Raw genomic sequence first — 22,750 nt, 5'->3', positions numbered from 1 at the left:
TTTATTCACCATTTTTATTTAATTAATTGCCCATTTTCTCCCAATAAAGGTTTCCTTTTTTCCTGATGATTGATAATAGTTCTTCACCAGTTCAGGATATTAACATTTAGTTCTTTTTGTTACAAATACATTCCCATGTTTATTATTTGTCTTTTTAACTTTACTGATGTCTTATGTCACAGTGAAGCCATATACTTTAAAATAGATCAATAAATCATCCTTCATTGTTTCTTGTTTTGATTTCCTGCCTAAAAAGACCTTCCTCATTTCAAGATTAGTTAAGTATATAGTTTCCTTTTTCACAGTTAATTCTTTACTCATGTGTTAATTTTGCCATATAGAATAAATACATATTTTTTATATTCAGAAGAATTAAATTATTGAATAGTCACAATTTATTGAATATCCTACCTTTTCCCAAGAGATCTGAAATGTCATCTTTACCATAAATTGAGTATTTAGCCTTCATTTTTTGGGGGGGTTTTAATGGCATTCCATTTGTTTGTATAATTCTAGTGAAAACTTTACTACAGAAATGACCTGAATTGTAAAATACTCTACTCTTCCATAGTGTGTATTCTTTCTCTTAAAATTATCTTGGCTATTTCAACTTAATCTTTTTTAATCCAGGTTAACTTCAGTATCATTTAGTTACATAAAATGCTAAACAAAGTACTACTATTATTATTGGCATGGCATTAAAATTAACTTGAAAATAAATATTTTTAATTACACCAGATTTCCAAAAAATTCTTTAAAAAATTTTTAGAACTGCATAGTTGTTAGGCTTATTACTAGGTTTTGTTGGTGGTGGTGGCAGCAGTGATCTGAATGGATCTTTATCCCTCAATATATTTTCTAAATAATTATGGCTGGTTCAACAAGAAAGTGTTCTTGCATAAATATACCTTCCCTACTTATTTAATTGTTCTCTTCCCTCTAGTTTGTTTTACTACTTTCCCAGATTCCCCATTTGCTCATGCAACACTCATTTTCATTTACAACAAAAATTATTTATTAACTACTTTTGATATGCTGGAAATACAAAGTGAATGAAGTGGGCAAGTTCCTAAACACTATGGGGCTTGCAGTCTAGACAGCAAGACACATAATAATGAGACAGAAGTGACTATTTGATTACAAACTGTAATAGGTGATGTGTGCATATACACACACACACATACACAAAAATCCAGCTTCTTCTATAGGCTCAGCATATAGAAGGTGCTCACTAACACGGGGACTGAAAGAATAAAATACCTACCACTCAATATAGCAACACATTGGTAAAAGTTGAACTATAATATGAAAAACAGAAAAGAATAACACTAAGTTATATTTTAATATTTAACATCAATAAATAGGGGTGCTCTTTGTGTAATGGAAATTAAGAGTCCTGTGAATACCATTCAGACAAACTTTTATAAATTCAGTGTTGACTACCAACTAATCTAGGGATATTTCTCATATAGACTTAGAAGAGATTGTTGGTTTTATTCTCAATCCTAGACTAGTAAAACCTGATTAATAATTACAAGTAGCAAGAGTACAGACATCTTTAAAGAAAAAGAGAACTAATGATCATAAACTCTATATGCTATAGATCTGGCAATGAATAATAATAAATAATGTATTGTCAGTGCACTTTTGGGTTCCCAAAACATGTATTTACTTCCACGAACACTATCAGGATTTCTGCTTACTTCAAGCTTTCATCCCTGCTGACTATTAGAAGTCACTGCACTACAAACACATGCCAGTTGAAAATAAAGGTAACAAAGTTTTCTTCATCAACAGCCTGTAGGCTCACAAAATTGAACCTGTTCTTTTATCTGCCTGTGTTCATTTAGCCCACCAAGCAGTCTTTATTAAAGCTGAGGCATCAGGCAGTCAAAGTTCATTAATACCATTTATATAATCTCTGCAGTTTCAATTAACTCAGCAAGACATTCTACTACATGATAACAGTCTCATTAATTCAATAAAATCCCATAACTATTAACAATATGGTCGATGTTAAACGGGGTGTCACCTAGTACAAAATAATAGCTTTAACAGCTTGTGATGAAACTCAAGGTTTTTTTCTTAAATTTGATCTTGCTAAATATTCAGTCCTTCTACAGCAAGGTGTTATTTCTATGTAAAGAATCTATAGGATTTCAAACATGTACTGGGAGTACTTAAGTCTTATTAAGTGATACCCAGAAGTAAGTTAGTAATACTTTCTTATTCAGTAATTAATAGACTGTTTAAATTATCAAGAATCTGATATTCCATATTCCTTTTTAGTCTTCCTTACAAATGCAGTGGGCCTCATATATCACAAATGATGGCGTGTACAAGTAGTACGTTTTTGTTCCTTGTCTGTGGAACTTGTTTCCGTTACTGTAAGACTTCCTTAATCTGGTTTTTTGAAGCAAATGTATAAATTGGAATAATTTTACTCTTACATGATTTTCTATCATCAAATCTTTTACTGTGAGGTATTTTCAAGTAGTTGAAAGAGGGGAGGGGACAATGAAGAGACAGGCTCACTGACAGAAGCCAAGACAAGAAGAGGAGAGCACAAGAACAGAAAGACACCTGGGGCACTGAGGAATCTCAGCTACTGGACTGGGGAATGCGGCAAAGCCCCCAGGCATCTAGCAAAGTATGCTGATGACATCCTTAGAGTTCAAATCATTCTGAATGGAATTTTCTGTTATTTGCCTCTAAAAAAATCCTACAGTGATAGAGATTTTTTTGTTTTGTTTTGTTTTGGTCTTTGGAATTTGTATCTCATTTCTGGATAGCCTACCTTGCTTGAGAAGGCATTTCCAACACAGAGATTATAAAAAATTTTCCTAATTTTTTCTCCAGCATTTTTATACAATCTTAGTTTTTATATTTATACCTTCATTCCTAAAATTTATTTCCAATGAAAGTATAATTTAATCTCTTTTTTAGATGGGAAACCAAACATGGCAAATTAATATCCTTTTTCCATTGAATGAAATGTCTTATTGTATAAGATCTCATATACAGATTGGACCTGTTCCATTGCTCAATTTGTAGATTCCCATACTACTATTACATTGGTTGGATCAAAGAACATTTATAGGGGTTTCCATATCTCCCTGTGCCATTCTCCTCTTTCTTTAAATTATATGACAACTCCAACATATTTTATAATGACTAAATTATAATAACCACCACAGTTATCAAAATGAACACTTAGAGAGCACTACATTTTTAACTCTACAAAGTCAGTACTTTTGTTGCCCTCATCTTACAGCTAACAAACTAAGATTAGAAAAGTTAAGTAAGTAAATTGCCCAAGATTATGTAGCACATAAATGGTGGAGCTGAGAGTCAAATAAAGGGATGTGAGGGAAGGGGCTTACAGATGGCGGCATGAGAGGTGAGACAGAAACCTCCTCCCAAAACCACAAACAATACAAAAATACAGCAAATACAATGTATCCTGAAAGAGAAACCAGAGAGAAGACTGCGACAGACTGCCTATATTGGGAGAAAAGAGAAGACCTCAGGGAAAAGAGTAAAGTAGCAAAGCTGCAAGCTGGGGGGGTCCCAAGCCCTCCCCCAACCCGGGCTCATCTGTAGGAGGAAGAGAAACAGAGCAGGGAGGGGGCAGAGGCCTAGAACTGCTGAACACACAGCCCTGGAGATCTGCTCCAGGAGCACGAACCCACATCACATAGTGCTCTGAAGATTAGTGGGGTTGGAAAGCAAAGACAGGCAGAATACTGGGAGAGACTGAGATTCCAGCAGCTTGTGGAGAACAGGTACCCACAACCAGCCACTCCGGTACAAAGGAAAGGTGGGCAATTTGAAAGACTTACCAACAGCAAGAAGGCTGCTAAAGGGGCAAGGATTACATAGAGCATGTTGCTCAGGAGAAAGGACAGGTGGAAAAAATAATCCCAGCACACTCAGTCCAGAAGGTTGGGTACTTTCAGGAGCTTCAGGTGCTCCATGCACATCTGGTGATGGGTACTGAGGCCCACCCACACCCCTGCCCAAAATATGCAGCCTGAAGCTCCTTCCACAAGGACAGCACCAGTTCACAAACCTGCTGCCCCAGTTATTGTGCCAGGACAGCCAGAGGGAGGCCCTGCCTATGGTAGCGACAGGGACATACTGCAGAGGCCACTCCCTGAGTGCTCAGGACAATGGCCCTGAGAGTGGAGGCAGGCACTGCAGCTGGAGAGGAGGAAAGAGTTTTTTCCTCCTGACAGGCACTGCTGCCACTAGCCTGTGATCCCCGCCTTCACTCCAGGTGCTGGACAGCTCCAGAGAGTAGAGCTTCTGGGTACTAGAGCGTGCCACCCACACAAAATTCTTATTTCAGAGTAATCAATATAAATATGCAACAGCAAAAGAAACTGGCACAACCCCAAATCCCACAAACACTAGAAAGAGGGCTGAATGAAACTGAAATCACCAAACTTCTGAAAGACTTCAGAATAAAAATCATAAACAAGCTCATGGAGCTACAGAAGAATATTCAAGACCTCAGAGAGGACTTCAAGAGACAGAAACTTTGAAAAATACAGTATCTGAAATAAACATAAAATGGAGGGATTTAAACACAGATTTGATGAGGCAGAGGAGATGGTAAAAGAAACAGAAATTAGAGAACAGGAATACAAAGACGATGAGGCACAGAGAGAAAAAAGGATCTTTAGGAATGAAAGAACATTAAGAGAATTGTGTGACTAATCCAAATGGAACAATAGTCACATCATAGGGGTACCAGAAGAAGAGAGAGAAAAAGGGAAAGTATCTTGGAGGAAGTAAATGCTGAAAATTTCCCCAATCTGGGAAAGGAGATAGTTTCTTAGGCCATAGAGGAGCACAGATTGCCCAACGAAGGGACCAAAGGACGACAACACCAAGACATATAATAATTAAAATGTCAAAGATAAAGGACAAGGACAGAGTATTAAAAGCAGCCGGAAAGACAAAAAAGATCACATACAAAGGAAAACCCATCAGGCTATCATCAGACTTCTCAGCAGAAACCTTACAGGCCAGAAGGGAGTGGCATGATATACTTCATGCAATGAAAGAGAAGGGCCTCAAGCCAAGAATATTCTATCCAGAAAGATTATCATGTAAATTTGAAGGAGGGATTTATCAATTTCTAGATAAGCAAAAGATGAGAGAATTTACCTCCCACAAACCACCTCTACAGTGTATTTGGGAGGGACTGCTATAGATGGAAGTGGTCCTAAGGCTGAATAGCTGTCACCAGAGAAAATAAAACCACGGTAAAGGAAGTAGACCCCTTAATTATGAAGCAAATGAAAAATTAAGTCAACTACACCCACAGTCAGTCAAGGGACAGACAAAGAGTTCATAATATGATACCTAATATATATAGAATGGAGGAGGAAAAAAAAGGAGGAGGAATCAAAAAAGAATCTTCAGATTGTGTTTGAAATAGTGTACAAAGTGAGTTAAGTTAGACTGTTAGATAGTAAAGAAGTTACCCTTGAACCTTTGGAAACCACAAATCTAAAGCCTGCAATGGCAATAAGTACATATCTATTGATAATCACCCTAATGTAAATGATTGGAATGCACTAATCAAAAGACACAGAGTTACAGAATGGATAAAAAAGCAAGACCCATCTATAAGCTGCATACAAGAGACTCACTTCAAACCCAAAGACATACACAGACTAAAAGTGAAGGGATGGAAAGAGATATTTCAGCAAATAATATGCAGGGAAAAGCAGAGCTGCAGTACTGCATCAGACAAAATAGACTTCAAAACAAAGAGACAAAGAAGGATATTACATAATGATAAAGAGGTCAGTCGAACAAGAGGATATAACAATTACAAATATCTATGCACCCAACATAGGAGCACCCAAATATGTACAACAAATACTAACAGAATTAAAGGGGGAAAGTGAATGCAACACACCACTCACTCCAAAGGACAGATCAACCAGACAGAAAATAAGTCAGGAGACAGAGGCACTGAACAACACATTAGAACTCATGGACCTAACAGACATATGTGCAGAACACTCCACCTAAAAGCAGCAGGATACACATTCTTCTCAAGTGCACATGGAACATTTTCAAGAACAGATTATATACTAGGTTACAAAATGAGCCTTGGTAAATTCAGAAGTACTGAAACTGTACCAACCAGCTTCTCAGACCACAGATGTATGAAACAAGAAATAAATTATGCCAAGAAAATGAAAAATCCCACAAACACATGAGGGTTTAACAACATGTTCCTAGATAACAAATGAATCAAAAATGGATCAATGAACAAATAAAAACAGAGATCAAGCAATATACGGAGACAAATGAAAACAATAACTCAACACCACAAAATCTGTGGGTCACAGCAAAGGCCATGCTAAGAGGGAAGTATATTGCAACATAGGCTTACCTCGGGAAAGAACAATCCTATGTGAACAGTCTAAACTTACAAACAATGAAACAAGAAAAAGAAGAACAAATGAGGCCCAAAGTCATTAGAAGGAGGGACATAATAAAGATTAGAGCATAAATAAATAAAATTGAGGAGAATAAAACAATAGAAAGAATCAATGAAAGCAGGAGCTGGTTCTTTGAGAAAATAAACAAAATAGATAAACCCCTAGCCAGACTTGTCAAGAAAAAAAGAGAGTCTACACACATAAACAGAATCAGAAATGAGAAAGGAAAAATCACTATGGACACCACAGAAATACAAAGAATTATTAGAGAATACTATGAAAAATTATATGCTAACAAACTGGATAACCTAGAAGAAATGGACAACTTTTTAGAAAAATGCAACCTTCTAAGACTGACCCAGGAAGAAACAGAAAATCTGAACAGACCAATTACCAGCAATGAAATTGAACTGGTAATCAAAAAACTATCTAAGAACAAAAATGCCTGAACCAGATGGCTTCAACACTGAAATTTATCAAACATTTAGTGAAGACCTAATACCTATCCTCTGTAAAGTTTTCCAGAAAGTAGAAGAGGAGGGAATACTTACAAACTCATTCTATGAGGCTAGCATCACTCTAATACCAAAACCAGGTAAAGGCACCACAAAAAAAGAAAATTGCAGACCAATATCCCTGATGGACATAGATGCAAAAATATTCAAAAAAATATTAGCAAACCAAATTGAAAAATACATCAAAAAGATCATCCATCTTGGTCAAGTAGGGTTTATTCCAGTGATATAAGGATGATACAATATTCAAAAATCAATCAACATCATATACCACATCAACAAAAAGGAGAAAAACCACATGATCATCTCCATAGATGCTGAAAAAGCATTTGACAAAATTCAACATCCATTCATGATAAAAACTCTCAACAAAATGGGTATAGAGGGCAAGTACCTCAACATAATAAAGGACATATATGACAAACTCACAGCCAAAATCATACTTAACAGCAAGAAGGTAAAAGCTTTTCCTTTAAGATCTGGAACAAGACAAGGATGCCCACTCTTCCCACTTTTATTCAAAATAGTACTGGAGGTCCTAGCCATGGCAATCAGTCAATGCAAAGAAATAAAAGGCATCCAGATTGGTAAGGAATAAGTTAAACTGTCTCTGTTTGCAGATGACATGATATTGTACATAAAAAACCCTAAAGAATGCACCCCAAAACTACTAGAATTAATAACTGAATTCAGCAAACTTGTAGGATACAAAATTAGTACACAGAAATCTGTTGCATTTCTATATTCTAACGATGAACTAGCAGAAAGAGAAATGCAGTATAATTCCATTTACAATTACATCATAAAGAATAAAATGGCTAGGAATAAACCTAACCAAGGAGGTAAAAGGCCTATACTCAGAACTATAAGACCCTCATGAGAGAAATTAAAGAAGACATGAATAAATGGAAATACATCCTGTGCTCATGGACAGGAAGAATTAATATTCTCAAAATGGCCATCCTGCCTAAAGCCATCTACAAATTCAATGCAATCCCTGTCAAAATTCCAATAGCATTATTGGTGCCAACAAACTAGAACAAATGGTTCTAAAATTCATATGGAACCACAAAAGACCCTGAATAGCAAAGCAATCCTGAGAAAGAAGAATAAAGCTGGGGGGATTACACTTCTCAACTTCAAGTTCTACTACAAAGCCACAATAATACAATTTGGTATTGGCACAAGAACAGACACATGTATCAGTGGAACAGAATAGACAGCACAGAGATAAATCAGCATATACATGGCCAATTAATATATAATAAAGGATCGATGGACATACAATGGGGAAATGATGGCCTCTTCAACAACCGGTGTTGGTAAAACTGGACAGCTACATGTAAGAGAATGAAACTGGATTATTGTCAAAATGGATCAAAGACCTGAATGTATGTCATGAAACCATAAAACTCTTAGAAGGAAACATAGGCAAAAATCTCCTGAATATAAACATTAACTACTTTTTCTTGAACACATCTCCTCAGGAAAGGGAAACAAAAGCAAAAATGAACACATGGGACTACATCAAACTAAAAAGCTTCTGTACAGCAAAGGATACCATCAGTAGAACAAAAAGACATCCTATAGTATGGGAGAACATATTCATAAATCACATATCCAACAAGGAGTTAACATTAAAAATATATAAAGAACTCACATGCCTCAACACCCAAAAAACAAATAACAAGATTAAAAAATGGGCAGAGGGTATAAACAGACACTTATCCAAAGAAGAAGTTCAGATGGCCAACAGGCACATGAAAATATGCTCCACATCACTAATAATCAGGGAAATGCAAATTAAAACTACAATATCACCTCACACCAGTTAGGATGGCCAGCATTGGAAAGACTAGGAACAACACTCCTACGCTGCTGGTGGGAATGTAAATAGTTCAACCATTGTGGAAAGCAATATGGAGGTTTCTCAAAAACCTAAAAATAGAAATACCATTTGACCTGGTAATTCCACTCCTAGTAATTTACCCAAGGAAAGCAAAATCCCAGATTCAAAGACAAATGCACCCCTATGTTTAGTGCAGCACTATTTACAATAGCCAAGATATGGAAGCAACCTAATTGTCCATCAGTAGATGAATGGTTAAAGAAGAGGCAGTACATGTACACAGTGGAATATTATTCAGCCATGAGAAGAAAACAAATCCTACCATTTGCAACAACATGGATGGAGTTAGAGGGTATTATGTTCAGTGAAATAAGCCAGGTGGGGAAAGACAAGTAATGAATGATTTCATCCTTTTGTGGAGAATAACAATGAAGCAAAACTGAAGTAACAACAGACTCACAGACTCCAAGAAGGGATTAGAGATTACTAAAGGGAAGGGTTTGGGCAGGGTGTCTGGGGAAGGAGAAGGGGATTCAGGGGCATTATGATTAGCACCCATAATGTAGGCAGGTCAGGGGGAAGACAGTAAAGCACGGAGAAGACAAGTAGTGACTCTATAACATCTTGCTATGCTGATGGACAGTGATTGTGGTGGAGCGTAGGGGGGAAATTGATAATATGCGTGAATGTAGTGACCACAGTGTAGCTCATGAAATCTTTGTAAGACTATATCAATGATACCTTAAAAAAAATTAGAAAAGAAAAAAGTAAACGGATTTGAGTCTAGGTCCAGTGCTGTTCACCACTGAGCTCTTTTAAGCCATTAAAATTACTGTAAAGTTTTTTGGCACTAAATTTACAATAACAATGTCTATTTCCTAAAAGTACATCTCTCACTTAGATTATAACTGGAATAATGCATTTATATATTAATTTTGGGAGAATAATAGTTTATTTATTGTCTTTGCATCTAAAAATATACTAACACTTTCTATTTATTCAACCCTTGCTTTATATCATCCAATGACATTTACAGTTTTCTTCATATAGTTTTTGTACCTGTATTGCTAACTTTATTTCTAGACATTTTAAAGGTTTGGTTGCGATTATGAATGGGATTTGCTTTTTCCGTTTCACACTCTAGAAGGACAGTATTACCATGTAATTGGTATAAAGATATATTATACTAATATTAAAACTAAAATAAAATTAGTTCCCTTGGGTGTTCCATATATACAGTAACATAAACAGTATTTAGTACAACTGTAATATGATTTGGTTAATTATATTTAAATGAATCAAGTGTATTTCAAATTAAATATCATAGTATTTTCTGCTGTATTATGCTGAAGTTAGTATCAGTTGGACATATGCTGTAACTTTTGATTGTTAGAAAATTTATTTTTTAGTTTGAATTCCCAATTAATATACATTTGAGATGCACATAAAAACATCCAACCTTGTGTGTTTTTACTGAAACCCAATAACCTTAAGCAGAAACCTAGACAGGTAAATAATTTACATTTCAATTAAAAAGAAATATAATCCAACAATCTTCTTTGCTTTAAATGGAAGAATCAAATTTCAGGATCACAAAAAATGTCATATACATTTCAAAAATTTTAGGAATTTTTGAAGTTCTATTACTGGTAAGCTCTAAAGAGTGAAAGGACATGATTATTTTTTACATGGCATGTCATATATTTATAATGCTGTACTTAGAAACAATATTTATATATACAACTCTGAAAAGTTTTATTACTAGATTGGCTTAAAAGATGCTGTTTATAAACAAACTCCCAGAAGTCGAAAGAAAAGATTGAATGCCTTACAGAAGACAATTTGGTAGGTTGTCTTGTAATAAGGAAGAAGCATATGTGCTTCAATGAGCTTACTTTTTTCACCATGCAGCTGACAAGCAGCTCTTTGATTGCTTTACTATTATGATACAACTTTGGATACAATAAAGGCTACATTATTGCTCTATCATTTGTCAAGCTGTATAGAAAATTTTGAGTCAATGGTTGCCACCTGTACGATATTTTCATTACCTGTTTATAAAGCAACTGCTCGTTTTCTCTAGCATAACAGAAAAGAACATCTGTAAGAATTTTTCTCACATTTTCTTGTTGGAAAAACTGCATTTCAGGAAACCTGAAAAAAGAAAAAACAGGATTGAAACTGACTAGCACAATTCCAAAAATTACCCTCAAACTCCCATCTCTCAGAGGCGCCCAGGGCTGCTTTAGGTTATAGCACAAGTCTCTCACTTGCCATGCAACTTACACTACTGTTGGTACTGATAATGTCAAGAAGAAAAGGGAAATTATTGTTATCACAGAGGGAAATTACACCTTTCAACATGTAAGTTTTTCAAATGTCTTTATCATCAGATGGTGAATACAGCAGTTTTTAAGCAAAATGAACCAAATGGCCCATGTATCTGGGGGTGAGGTCTTTCTTTGTTTTAGCTCACTTGATTTTTAGGACTAGAATGTGATTTCTTTAAGTACCACCTTTTTCAAGAAATCACTCTGTTTTTTTTTTTTCTTGGTGCAAATATCAGGTTTTAAATTACTACGCATGACAACACTATTAGTTTTATCTGAATAAAACTGACTTCAAATGAACACATTAGTCAGTATTGCTTAAATGCTCTCTGGATCAAGAATTCTACAGGTGCTTTGAGGTAGTGTGAAATAGAACAAAGGGGACAGTATCTGCTTGAAGGAAACTTAAATAGTTGTTTATAATTTAAGAATATAAAACTGCAACAGCCCAAAGAGTAAGTACACAGTGAGTATAAAGGGGAGAGGGAGTGTCAGCTAGAGGCGAAAAGTCAAATGGGTCCAATCACAAGAAGGTCTGAACAAGACTGTTTAGGAGATGAGGGATATGGAAAATGAATTGGAAAGGCAGCCAAATGATAAAGGAAGGGCTGATGGCCAGCAGGCCATGCATACTGCAAGTGTCCAGAAGATGCATGAATTAGAAATCAGAAAGGGACGTGCTTCCTGGGAGGACTGGCAGCTGGGAGCAGGACAAAAGGACAGAAGAAAAAGTGGGGCAGGTCTGGAAAGTTTTGAATGCCAAATTTAACAACTGAGAAAAAGCTACCAGGTGACTCTACATTTTTTGATAGAGAGTAACAAAGAAACGAGTATTTGAGTAACTCTAGGTGGGAATAAGCCTGAAAAAGGAGAGATTACAGGAAGGAATAACTCAGCATCATAATGGAAGTGACATGTAAAAGCCACAAAGTTGAGAAGAGCCTGTGTTCAAATTCAGGTTGCATAATTGCTAACTGTGCAATGCTGAGTAAATGACTGCTTAACTGTCTCATCTTACCAAACAGGGAAAATAATACTCATCTTGTGATTAAGATGAGATCATGTAAAAGTACCGAGAACAGTGCCTGGCAAGTAGCACACGTTCAGGAGACGAGGCCATCATTAGTCTTTCAGTATTGGTACATTAGGTGATGAAGATGTGAATTAGGTGGCTTTGGAACTAGAGGCACAGAATAGGAGAACCAGGAAGGGGCTGAAGAGGAAGAGCACCTGAAGTGTAGAGGCACAGAGCATTATCAAAACAGAAAAATACTCCTTAAAGAGTCTTCTAAAGAGCAGTAATGGTTGTTTTACGTCATATTACAATGGTTTATGGCCCCCTATTTCTGGAGACCTCAGCTGTTTTGAGTCCTTCTGATGCCCTCTGGCTGCCTGTGAGAGTTATAACTTCCTCTCCAGGCCAGGCTGGGTTCCTGGGTGAATTGTGCTAGTGGTTTGTGAAGCATTTCTTTTCTGGTCCTAATTTTTACAATAAATTAAAGCTTTTTATCTTCATCTGTTCATTATACTTTGGCTTGAAATTCCCTCTGAAGTGCAATGGTCCCCAGACAGACATTCCATCTTCTCTCTAGCAGCAAAGAGGTTTCTCTGCGGGAGACCAGTAATAAGTGACCCATGGACCTGAGCAAGACCACCTCACACCTCTGCATAAACCTTGAGGTGCTGATCCTCCAGGCGGTCCCTACTGAGGCATGGGAATTTGACTAAGCACAAGTGACCTTAGCTCCTAAAGAAGAGGTATAACTGACATGTACGAGCTTCAGGTGTATTAATATAATGGTTCAGTATTTGTGTACACTGTGAGGTAACCACCACAATAAGGCTCATTATCACCCTCACCCTGTCTTTAAGTAGACTTCAAGCCTTGTGACGTGGCTTAATGACTTTGTGTGTCCCATTCCTTAACTGTTACTTGGGACTTTCTATGCACACTGCACAGCCACATTCTGTGTAGCCCCTGAGATCTGAACGGATTATGGGAGAAAGTTCTAAAACCTGAAACATTTACTTTGCAACCAATATCCACGAACTAGGTAGTAAGACTTTAATACCTAACTTCTAAAAATGTAAATTATATTGCACACCAATTCATAGTTTTATGTAAATGCATACGAACCACTTGCAATATTAAAAATAATAGATCCTCAAGAATTAAATTACAGGTAGATATTTAAATTACCCACTTTTAGCAAATACCCAATCAACTGAAAATGTCTATTAGACATAGCATATCTACTGAGTATTAGAACGCCATCTACCATACACTCTCCAATGCTAAAGTGCCAAGTTATGAACTTCCATGAGACCTTACTTTATAGAAAAGTATGACTTGTTCTCTAAATTCTGATGAGCAATCTGTAACATCAAGTATGTAGCGTAAAAAGATACAGAAAAGTTCTGAAAAAGAAGTTTATGGTATCTCACAAGTTGGACCTGACATACAGAGAAGTTTTAAGCTGAAAGATTCTGTAGAGATTTACTAGAACATCTCAGAAGGTAACAGACAAGGATACTTAGTAGGTAGGAAGATAAATACCTACCTCAGTGTATCTGGGGAGTTAGCAAGGCAGCAGTACTTTCTAACTGCTTCACTAATCAGTCCTAAATGAGAGGTAAGCACTAAGGTAAAATTACATGAGGTTAGAGTTACACAAAAGAACCTAGGTCATAAGGTTGATGGATATATCTGAATAATAACGTTTCCTATAAAAAATATTTTATTATCCTATCAGGCTTGGAACCAAAAGAGACATACCACCTATAGGAATGAGAAATAAGAGGGAGCAAGTTACAATGAGTAGCTTTTCTAGGAACAGCAGTTATCAGTTTTTGATGATATATTTTATGTTTCAAAAGAGCTTCTTTGCCACCCATTACAAATCTAAGCTTTTTTTTTTACCTCATGCCACCTATTGTTGATTCAGGACAGTTAAAGTAATTTGAACATCAGTCTAACCCAAATATTACTAGAAAGGGAAATCTGCTTTTGAAGCAATAAAAAAAATCACAGACAACTGACCCAAGCTGGTTTCAATAATAATTGTTAAAATTCTGAAAAGTCAGTAGTGACTGTACAGTTTCATGCAAAAAAGAGAAATAATAGTAACTCCAGCAAAGATGAAAAAGAAAATCTTAGAATTAAAACCGTAGAGTCACTACTGTAGAATTCAAGCCAAAATATGTGATAGATAATAAAGTGAAAGGGGGAAAATACCTCACTAAATAGGGATTGAAGACAAATTTTGTAATTATCAGAAAACCAAAATCCAAGAGAAGCAATTCTTGCATTTGGTCAGAAAATGAAAATGGAGATGGTAAATAGGAGAGGGTGAAACTCTGACAGAGGTAAAAACAATGACAAAGTCATATTAAAGTCTTGTGTGATGAAGTTCAGACTAATACAGTCTAAGATTTTTACTTGATCAAAAAATAAAGGGGGATGTTTCAGTTTAACTTAATTGACCAATATTTGAAGTTCAGCAGTTTCTGTCTCAAGATGTCTGAAGGAACTTATACTCAGACAAATTTCACATTCCGCAAAGAAATACCAAGTGATATAAAAGTCTGGTGTCTGCAGTAATCAAGACAATTTGGTACTGGCCCAAGAACAGACCCAGAGACCAGTGAAACAGACTAGAGAGCCCTGATATAAACCCAAGCATATATGGTCAATAATATACAATAAGGGAGCCATGGATATACAATGGGGAAATGACAGCCTGTTCAACAGCTGGTGTTGGCAAAACTGGACAACTACATGTAAGAGAATGAAACTGGATTATTGTCTAACCCCATACACAAAAGTAAACTCAAAATGGATCAAATACCTGAATATAAGTCATGAAACCATAAAACTCTTAGAAGACAACATAGGCAAAAATCTCCTGAATATAAACATGAGCAACTTTTTCCTGAATGAATCTCCTTGGGCAAGGGAAACAAAAGCAAAAATGAACAAATGGGACTACATCAAGCTAAAAAGCTTCTGTATAGCAAAGGACACCATCTGCAGAACAAAAAGGCATCCTATAGAATGGGAGAATATGTTTTTAAATGACATATCTGACAAGGGGTTAACATACAAAATACATAAAGAACTCACACGCCTCAACAACCAAAAAGCAGATAACCCTATTAATGGGCAGAGGATATGAACAGACAATTCTCCAAAGAAGAAATTCAGATGGCCAACAGGCACATCAAAAGATGCTCTACATTGCTAATTATCAGGGAAATGCAATTAAAACCACAATGAGATATTACCTCACGCTGGTTAGGATGGCCAACATCAAAAAGACTAGGAACAACAAATGCTGGCAAGGATGTGGAGAAAGGGGAACCCTCCTACACTGCTGGTGGGAATGTAAACTAGTTCAACCATTGTGAAAAGCAGTATGGAGGTTCCTCAAAAAACTCAAAATAGAAATACCATATGACCCGGGAATTCCACTCCTAGGAATTTACCCAAAGAATACAAGTTCTTAGATTCAAAAACATATATGCACTCCTATGTTTATCGCAGCACTATTAACAATAGCCAAGTTCTGGAAACAACCTAAGTGCCCAACAGTAGATGAATGGTTAAAGAAGATGTGGTACATATACACAATGGAATACTATTCAGCCATAAGAAAGAAACAAATCCTACCATTTGCAACAACATGGATGGAGCTAGAGGGTATTATGTTAGTGAAATAAGCCAGGCAGAAAAAGACAAGTACCAAATGATTTCCCTCATTTGTAGAGTATAACAATGGAGCAAAACTGAAGGAACAAAACAGTAGCAGACCCACAGACTCCAAGAAGGGACTAGTGGTTACCAAAGGAGAGGGTGGGGTACGGCGGGTGGGGAGGGAGGGAGAAGGGGATTGAGGGGGGATCATGGGAAGACAGTGTAGCACAGAGAAGACAAGTAGTGACTCTGTGGCATCTAACTACACTGATGGACAGTCACTGCAATGAGGTATGGGGGGGGACTTGATAATATGGATGAATGTAGCAACCACATTGTGTTTCATGTGAAACCTTCATAAGAGTGTATATCAATAATACCTTAATAAAAAAAACTGTATAAAAAAGATTTAAAAAAAGTTTGGTGTCTGAGTTGTTTTGCATCTTGAAATAAATCAAAATTCCACAGGCAATATAGCTTTCATTATAAGTTAAAAAAATTTTCATTATAGAAAATTCAAACATTTATAAAGAAGAGACAATAGTAGACTAAATCCTAATATATCCACCACCTAGCTTCATTCATCACCAATTCTTGTTTTATATATATATGTATGTGGGTATATACATACTTGTTTTATATATATATATATATATGTTTATGTGTGTGTGTATATATATATATATATATATATATATATATATATATATGTACACATACACTCCTCAATGCTGCATTCTGAAGCAAATCTGAGTTTTCATCATATCTATAAATACTGCAGTGTGTATCAGTAAAAGATGAGGACTCTTTAAAAACATTAGTACCATTATAACAATACAGATAATTCATTATTAAATCAAACATTTTGTCAATGTTCATATTTCTCTAAAAATTTTTCAGTTTTTTCAAATCAAGATCCAAGAAATATGTATACATTGAAATTTGTTAATATAGCTCTTGAGACTCTTACTCTGTAGAATTGTCCTTTCATTCTTTCATTTTTTTTTTTTGCAATGTATTTGCTGAAGAGCTGGGTTCTTTACCCTGTAGAAACTTCCCACATTCTCAATTTTACTTATTGTTCCTCCGTTTTGTTATGTAACACACTCTTCTTCACCCTGTATTTCCTATAAACTGGTAGTTAGATCTAGAGACTTCATCAGATTCAGGTTCAACTTCCAACAAGTTCTTCATGGGCAGTATGATGGTTTTAGTAGATGTTCACAGATTCTTTGGCACTTCCCCCAAAAGCAGCAGAGGGATCTTACTCCCCTCCATTGGCATGAGTGCTGGCCTGAGTGACTAGCTTTTCACAAGTTGAATGCAGGGTGACAGTGGGACCCAGCTTCTGTGTGGCTGTCCATTTGGACACATCCTTGTAACCTAGACACCATGCTGCTAGGATATCAAGCAACCACCCGAGAGGGCCATGTGGAGGTGTTCTTGTCACGGCTTCAAAGAAGGTCTCTGTTGAGAGCCAGCTTCAACAGGCAGATGTGTGAGTGACAGACTGGGGATGATCCGAGGCCCTGTCAAGTTGGCCTGGCCAATACCATGTGGAACAGAGACAAACTGTCCTGCTCTGCTCTGTCCAAGTTGTAGATCTATCAACAAAATAAATTCCGTTGCTGTTGTGAGTTTTGGGGTACTTGACAAGTACAGCAAGACAGAGCTGGTACAGTTGGCGCCAAGTACTCCTATCAGGAGGCACATACTGCTGGCATCTCTCTTTCTCTGATGCTTAACCATGACGATCATCCCTAGATCTATTAACTCATCAGAGGCTGTATACTGATAAAACTATAATTCTATCAATTTTTTCTTCATTATCTAAAATACATATATATAAAGAAAACTTTCCCTTCAACAATTTGTAGTTATCCTGAAGTACAGATCACCACAATTTTGAAAAATCTTGTTGATTCTCATTACCTTTGTTCGTGGATACTTGTGGACATCTGAGAAGCGGTAATGACAGAATGGCTGCTAATTCTCTCACAAAAGTGGTTCATGACAGCCAGACCATTCTATTTGCCTTTGGATAACCTTTTACTGGCTACAGTACGTGGGCCTGGGTCAGGAGATGAGGGATGCAGGATGACTACACACCAGCTTTCAGAGCCCCAGCAACCAGAGCCCAGGCACCTGACAGGAGTTCACTGGAAGGGTGTTCAACAGGGCAGGGGCCTGTCATGACACTGACGGACACACAACAAAGGGAAGCCAGGCAACCATCTGGGCTGCCTATTCTAAGAGTTTCTTAGACAACAAAGAGACAAAAAGAATACTTCCTAAGCAAGAAAAGGGTTAAGAAAAGAGTGAAATGATAAAGGGCTTTGTCACTGCATTATAGTATATAATTAGGTAATTAGGAGTATTAAAACAGACAAAGCACTGGGCCCAGATGAATTACTGAAGATGCAAGTATTCAATAAGATGCCCCAGGGGAAAAAATAAAGCCCTTGGTGAAGGTTTATAATCATGCAGCAGGACAGGGAAGCACAGAGGACTTGAAGGAACAATAAGTGGTGTTATGCCCATCCTTCAAAAACAGAATTTCAAAATAAGCATTCATCCAAAATTTAAAATGAGCTGATGAAAACTCCCTAGAATACTATCAAACACCAAAGTAACTATAATACCTTACTTCTGGTTTATTGTTTATTCAAGAAAACTGAAAAATCAAGCAAAAACCATAAAGAGGAACAATTTGAGACAGAAGGAATGAAAGCAGGCAGACCAGACACTTTTTCTTCCTGTGCTTCCTGTTTTAGTCAATGATTCCAGTATTCTCCCTGTTCAACCAAGTCCCCTTTCTCTTCTTTACAGCTGGACTTCATTTCCCGGCTTCCTTTTCAATGGGTTGTGACCACATGACTGACAGCTAGCCCATGGAATGAGTGACGTGATACAACACCTCCCTCTCCCCCCAGTTAGGCCTCAAATCCATTTCCCCTTCCAGCTGGATATAATAGAAAAGGTCATCCAGGAGACCTGAGAAGCTACATATGGCTTGTGGTGGTTTTAAAAGTATATCTGCAAGTTCTCTAATGTACTGCCCTCCCTTCTTGGTCGGTTTGCTCTGGGGGAAACATCCTTTGGAGAAAGTCCCTTTAGCAGTCCATGGAGAGATCTGCATGTTGGGGAATCACAGTGGACCCTCCAGACCTCATCAGGCCTTCAGAATGAAATAAATGATTACTGTTACAATTCACTAATTTTGGTTGACTGATTGTGTACCAATAAATAACTAATACGGTTACACTAGCTGAAACTGGGGTGTTACTAAACAACCATCAAGTGTGGGGTATAGATGTATCTATGGGAATGGACAGAAGCCAGATGGACTTTGAATATGGCATTAGTGAAAGACTAAAGGCTACGGAAGAGACTGTCAGCAAAAGACTGGGAGGCTGCCAGGGAGGACTTAAAAGAAAGAGAAGAAAACATAGGAAAACTGGAGGGAAAACGTTCCTTATTATGTTGTGGCAACAACATGGCAGCTTACAGATACATGAACAATAAGAATGTATCAAATAAACTGGGTGACAGAGCTACAGAGCTATCCAGGCAGGATGCGAAAGGTTCTGCTTTGTTTATACTTGTCACTTCAGGACCAGAGGGGTGGAAAAGCAAAGGGAAGACCTGCTAAACCTGACGGTGCTAGGAAGGCTGGGTCTGAAGATAAGACTCTCTCATCCTCAGCCTCCACAGTCAGCAAATGATGCTAACATTAAGACACTGTTTCTGGACAAAGATAAAATCTAAGACACAGAGAAACAAGGTCTAAAGATGAAACCAAGGGTGTGAATATAAATTCCTTTAAGATCTCAGAGCTCTAAAGCAGTGTTCCAGAGAAGCATTTTGTCAGACAAGATACCCTGATGCCTTGTAAAGATTTAAAAAGCAGTCCTCACAGAGTCTTTTAGCAGTCAGAGGTCAGGGATGGTGCTCAGCATCCTGCCCTGCACAGGACAGCCTTTTATGACATAGAACTGGTTCAAATGTCAACATTCCCAAGGTTGAGAAACTTCGCATTAAAGTATATGAACCCAGAGGGCAGAAACAGTATCTATTAACTCAATCTCCACTTTTCTCTAAATAATATTTGAAATAACCACTCATGTTTCCATTTCCTGTTTGCTTCATAGGGTACTTTGCATACAGAGGGTATTTCATAAATGTTTCTTGAACTGAAAAAGTGTTAAATCTAGGCAAACAAAATTAACAGAAAATATTATAAAGTAGTTGAAAGACCCAGAGTCCATTTGTCCATTAACAAGTTATGTTTTCTTCAGTCATATTCTGTCTGAGCTTTAACTCTTCACATTTGCAAAATAAAAGGATTTAAATAGATGACTACTAATAATACAATGCCTATTATGGGTGCCAAATACTGGAGAATATGAAGATACAAGACACAGGAACGAAGCACTCAAGAAAATCTAGAAGAGAAAGTAGACATTTGACAGACTTCTTTAAAGGATAATTACACTGAAATGTGCATCATCTAGAAAAGAACAGAAGAGTTGTTTTTTTTTTAGAGGACCCTCAACTTTCTAGAAGAGTACCTAGTACCTAACAATATCTCAAGTGGTATTTGTTGAATGAATAAGTAAATCCTCAAACCTACAAACCAACCAACCAAAGACAAATGAAAATTAATATATGGACTCAAGGCCTGGAGGTAGGAAGGTAGAGCAGAAAAAGGCCAGAGCAGAGTTCCGCTGCCCTTGTCTTTGCAGCTGATAAAGACAAGAGCAATGTCTAGCTTTCATAGGCTATAAGCTGGACATGAATTCTGATTGAGAAAAGGCAAAGCAGGAATCAGCTGTGATGACAAGGGATAGAGCCCATCCAGCCCAAGGACAGCAGAACTGTCTCCGAGTGTAACATGGAAGGCGGGAACTTGAAACCACCATACAGGGGAGAAGATGAAGCAGAAGGGTGAGGATGATGGGAAATATCAAAGAATGCATAGAGGGGAAAGGGCAAGGGGGCTGGAGTTTCAAGAGGTGGTATTTGTCACCAGCTGAACAGAGGTTTTCATATCAAGAGTTCTTTCTGGTCCTCCAACGTCCTGAGGTGTATAGCATGCCCTCTACCCCACTGCCTCCCAGCCTCAAAAAATAAAAATGAAAATAAAACTCTCTACTCATACCATAAAGGTGAAGAACTAGGAAAAAATATATATAGGTAGATACATATATGCACTTTAAGTCTAAGACATTGTCACAACTGAAGACATAGACTTTATTTTGTAGTTTTTCAACAAATAATTTGAAAGTAATTCAAAGCATTTACCCTTGAGGTACCAAAGTAGTTTCAATTCCAAATCTGCAGGAAAGTTCTGAAAAGATTACGTTATACTACTGAGCCATCCATGCCCACTAGGAACATTTCTGGAAGGAGTATTACTTTACCACCCACCAGACTTTGCTTTTTAATCTTCTTACAGTTAACATGTGAACCAACAACTATAAATAGGGCAAAAAAATCTAGCTTAATTTAAAACAAAGGGGATCTCAAAAGCAAAAACTCTTCTGGTCAACAGCTCCAGGTGATAGAATTGTGCTTCCTCTGCATGTATCACTGCTTCCAAATCCCAAATATTATGGCATCAGGATGCTAATCAAAACACTATGACAGTGTGCTCTGCAGCAATACACCTAGATTTTCATTCAAATACTAAAAATATTTTTTAAAGTTTAAAAATATCCCATAAATTGGAATAAATGAATGGTAAGAATTTGCATGCTTAAATTAAACAGAAATGGGAATGATACATGTTAAGAATAGTAGTAGTATAGGAAAACATTAATTTCTAAATATAAATATATACATATATGTAACCATAATAATCAAATATTTTGTTTTTACCTTAAATGTTGTCAAATGAGGAAGGACTACAGGCCATTTGACAGAAGAATTGTTTCTTGTGTTCTCGAAAATCTGTTTTTCCCCCTCTTTAATATTTAAGAAACACACACAGGTTGCCGACAACTCTGAGAGCACGGCTGTGTTGTAGTTTTCACTTTCTCGGCTGTGAACAAGTGCATATGTGAGTGCTGGTCGTGCATGCACAAGCATGTACTCTGCCTGCATCAAATAAAATCACAACACAACACCAAGTACATCCACCCATTCATGTGTGCCTGCAGTCCACCTCGAGGAGACTGAAAATATAAATACAAGCTGCTATTTTGGTGTGATCACATGAATATGGCAGCTTGTGTGTGTGTGTGTTTTTTTTCTCTTTAACATTTTAACACTGGGCAGATTGTCTGCATTAACACACACTAAAATCAATTCTGCTGTGAAATTGCTTATAAAATCTTCCTTCCATGGGGAATTTGATTTTTATTTAAGTTAAAAAATGGGCTTGGAGGAAAATGTATTAAAGATACCAACATTTAGGACATCTTAACTTTGTAAAGCATGACAGTCAATGTTGGACCAAAATACTGGCAGTATTTCATGCAAAATGGGAACTATGGACAAGATGGACTTTAAGAAAAATAAAAGAGAATCAACAAATTAGTATACGTTGCTAAGTAAAAGCACTTTTGTATATTGTTAGTACAGAAAAAATTTTCAAAGTAGTCTAATTTTAAGCTGTCTACCACAATGTAACATAATAAAAAAATTTGACCAAAAACTGAGATAAGACATATACATTATAAAAATTCATGTAGGCTTCATAGGGCAAAGAAAGGAAATAAAAGTAAATATAGGCCATATCTAAAAGTTCACTATGAGTAAAAAATAAACTGTAGAAATTCATATATACTATACAAAAATATAACAATGATGTATACAGAATTGTCCAATAAAACTTTTTATAATGATAGAAATGTTCTACATCTGTGCTGTTCCATATAACAGCTACTAGCACT

At 36.7% G+C, this 22,750-nt stretch overlaps 1 protein-coding gene across 8 annotated transcripts in view; it reads right to left on the bottom strand.

The window, feature by feature from the left end:
• The window catches only part of TBC1D5 (TBC1 domain family member 5), a 659,247-nt gene that overhangs the window by 251,933 nt on the left and 384,564 nt on the right, over positions 1 to 22,750 (bottom strand). For all 8 annotated transcript variants that reach the window (XM_057491222.1, XM_057491228.1, XM_057491223.1 and 5 more), the window contains one exon: positions 10,883 to 10,985. In XM_057491222.1, the coding sequence (XP_057347205.1) occupies positions 10,883 to 10,985 (103 nt within the window). The remainder of the gene's footprint in view (positions 1 to 10,882; positions 10,986 to 22,750) is intronic.

Source organism: Manis pentadactyla, chromosome 14 (assembly GCF_030020395.1).
Source record: "Manis pentadactyla isolate mManPen7 chromosome 14, mManPen7.hap1, whole genome shotgun sequence".
NCBI classification, from domain to species: Eukaryota; Metazoa; Chordata; class Mammalia; order Pholidota; family Manidae; genus Manis; species Manis pentadactyla.
This window is presented reverse-complemented; position numbering and strand designations above follow the sequence as displayed.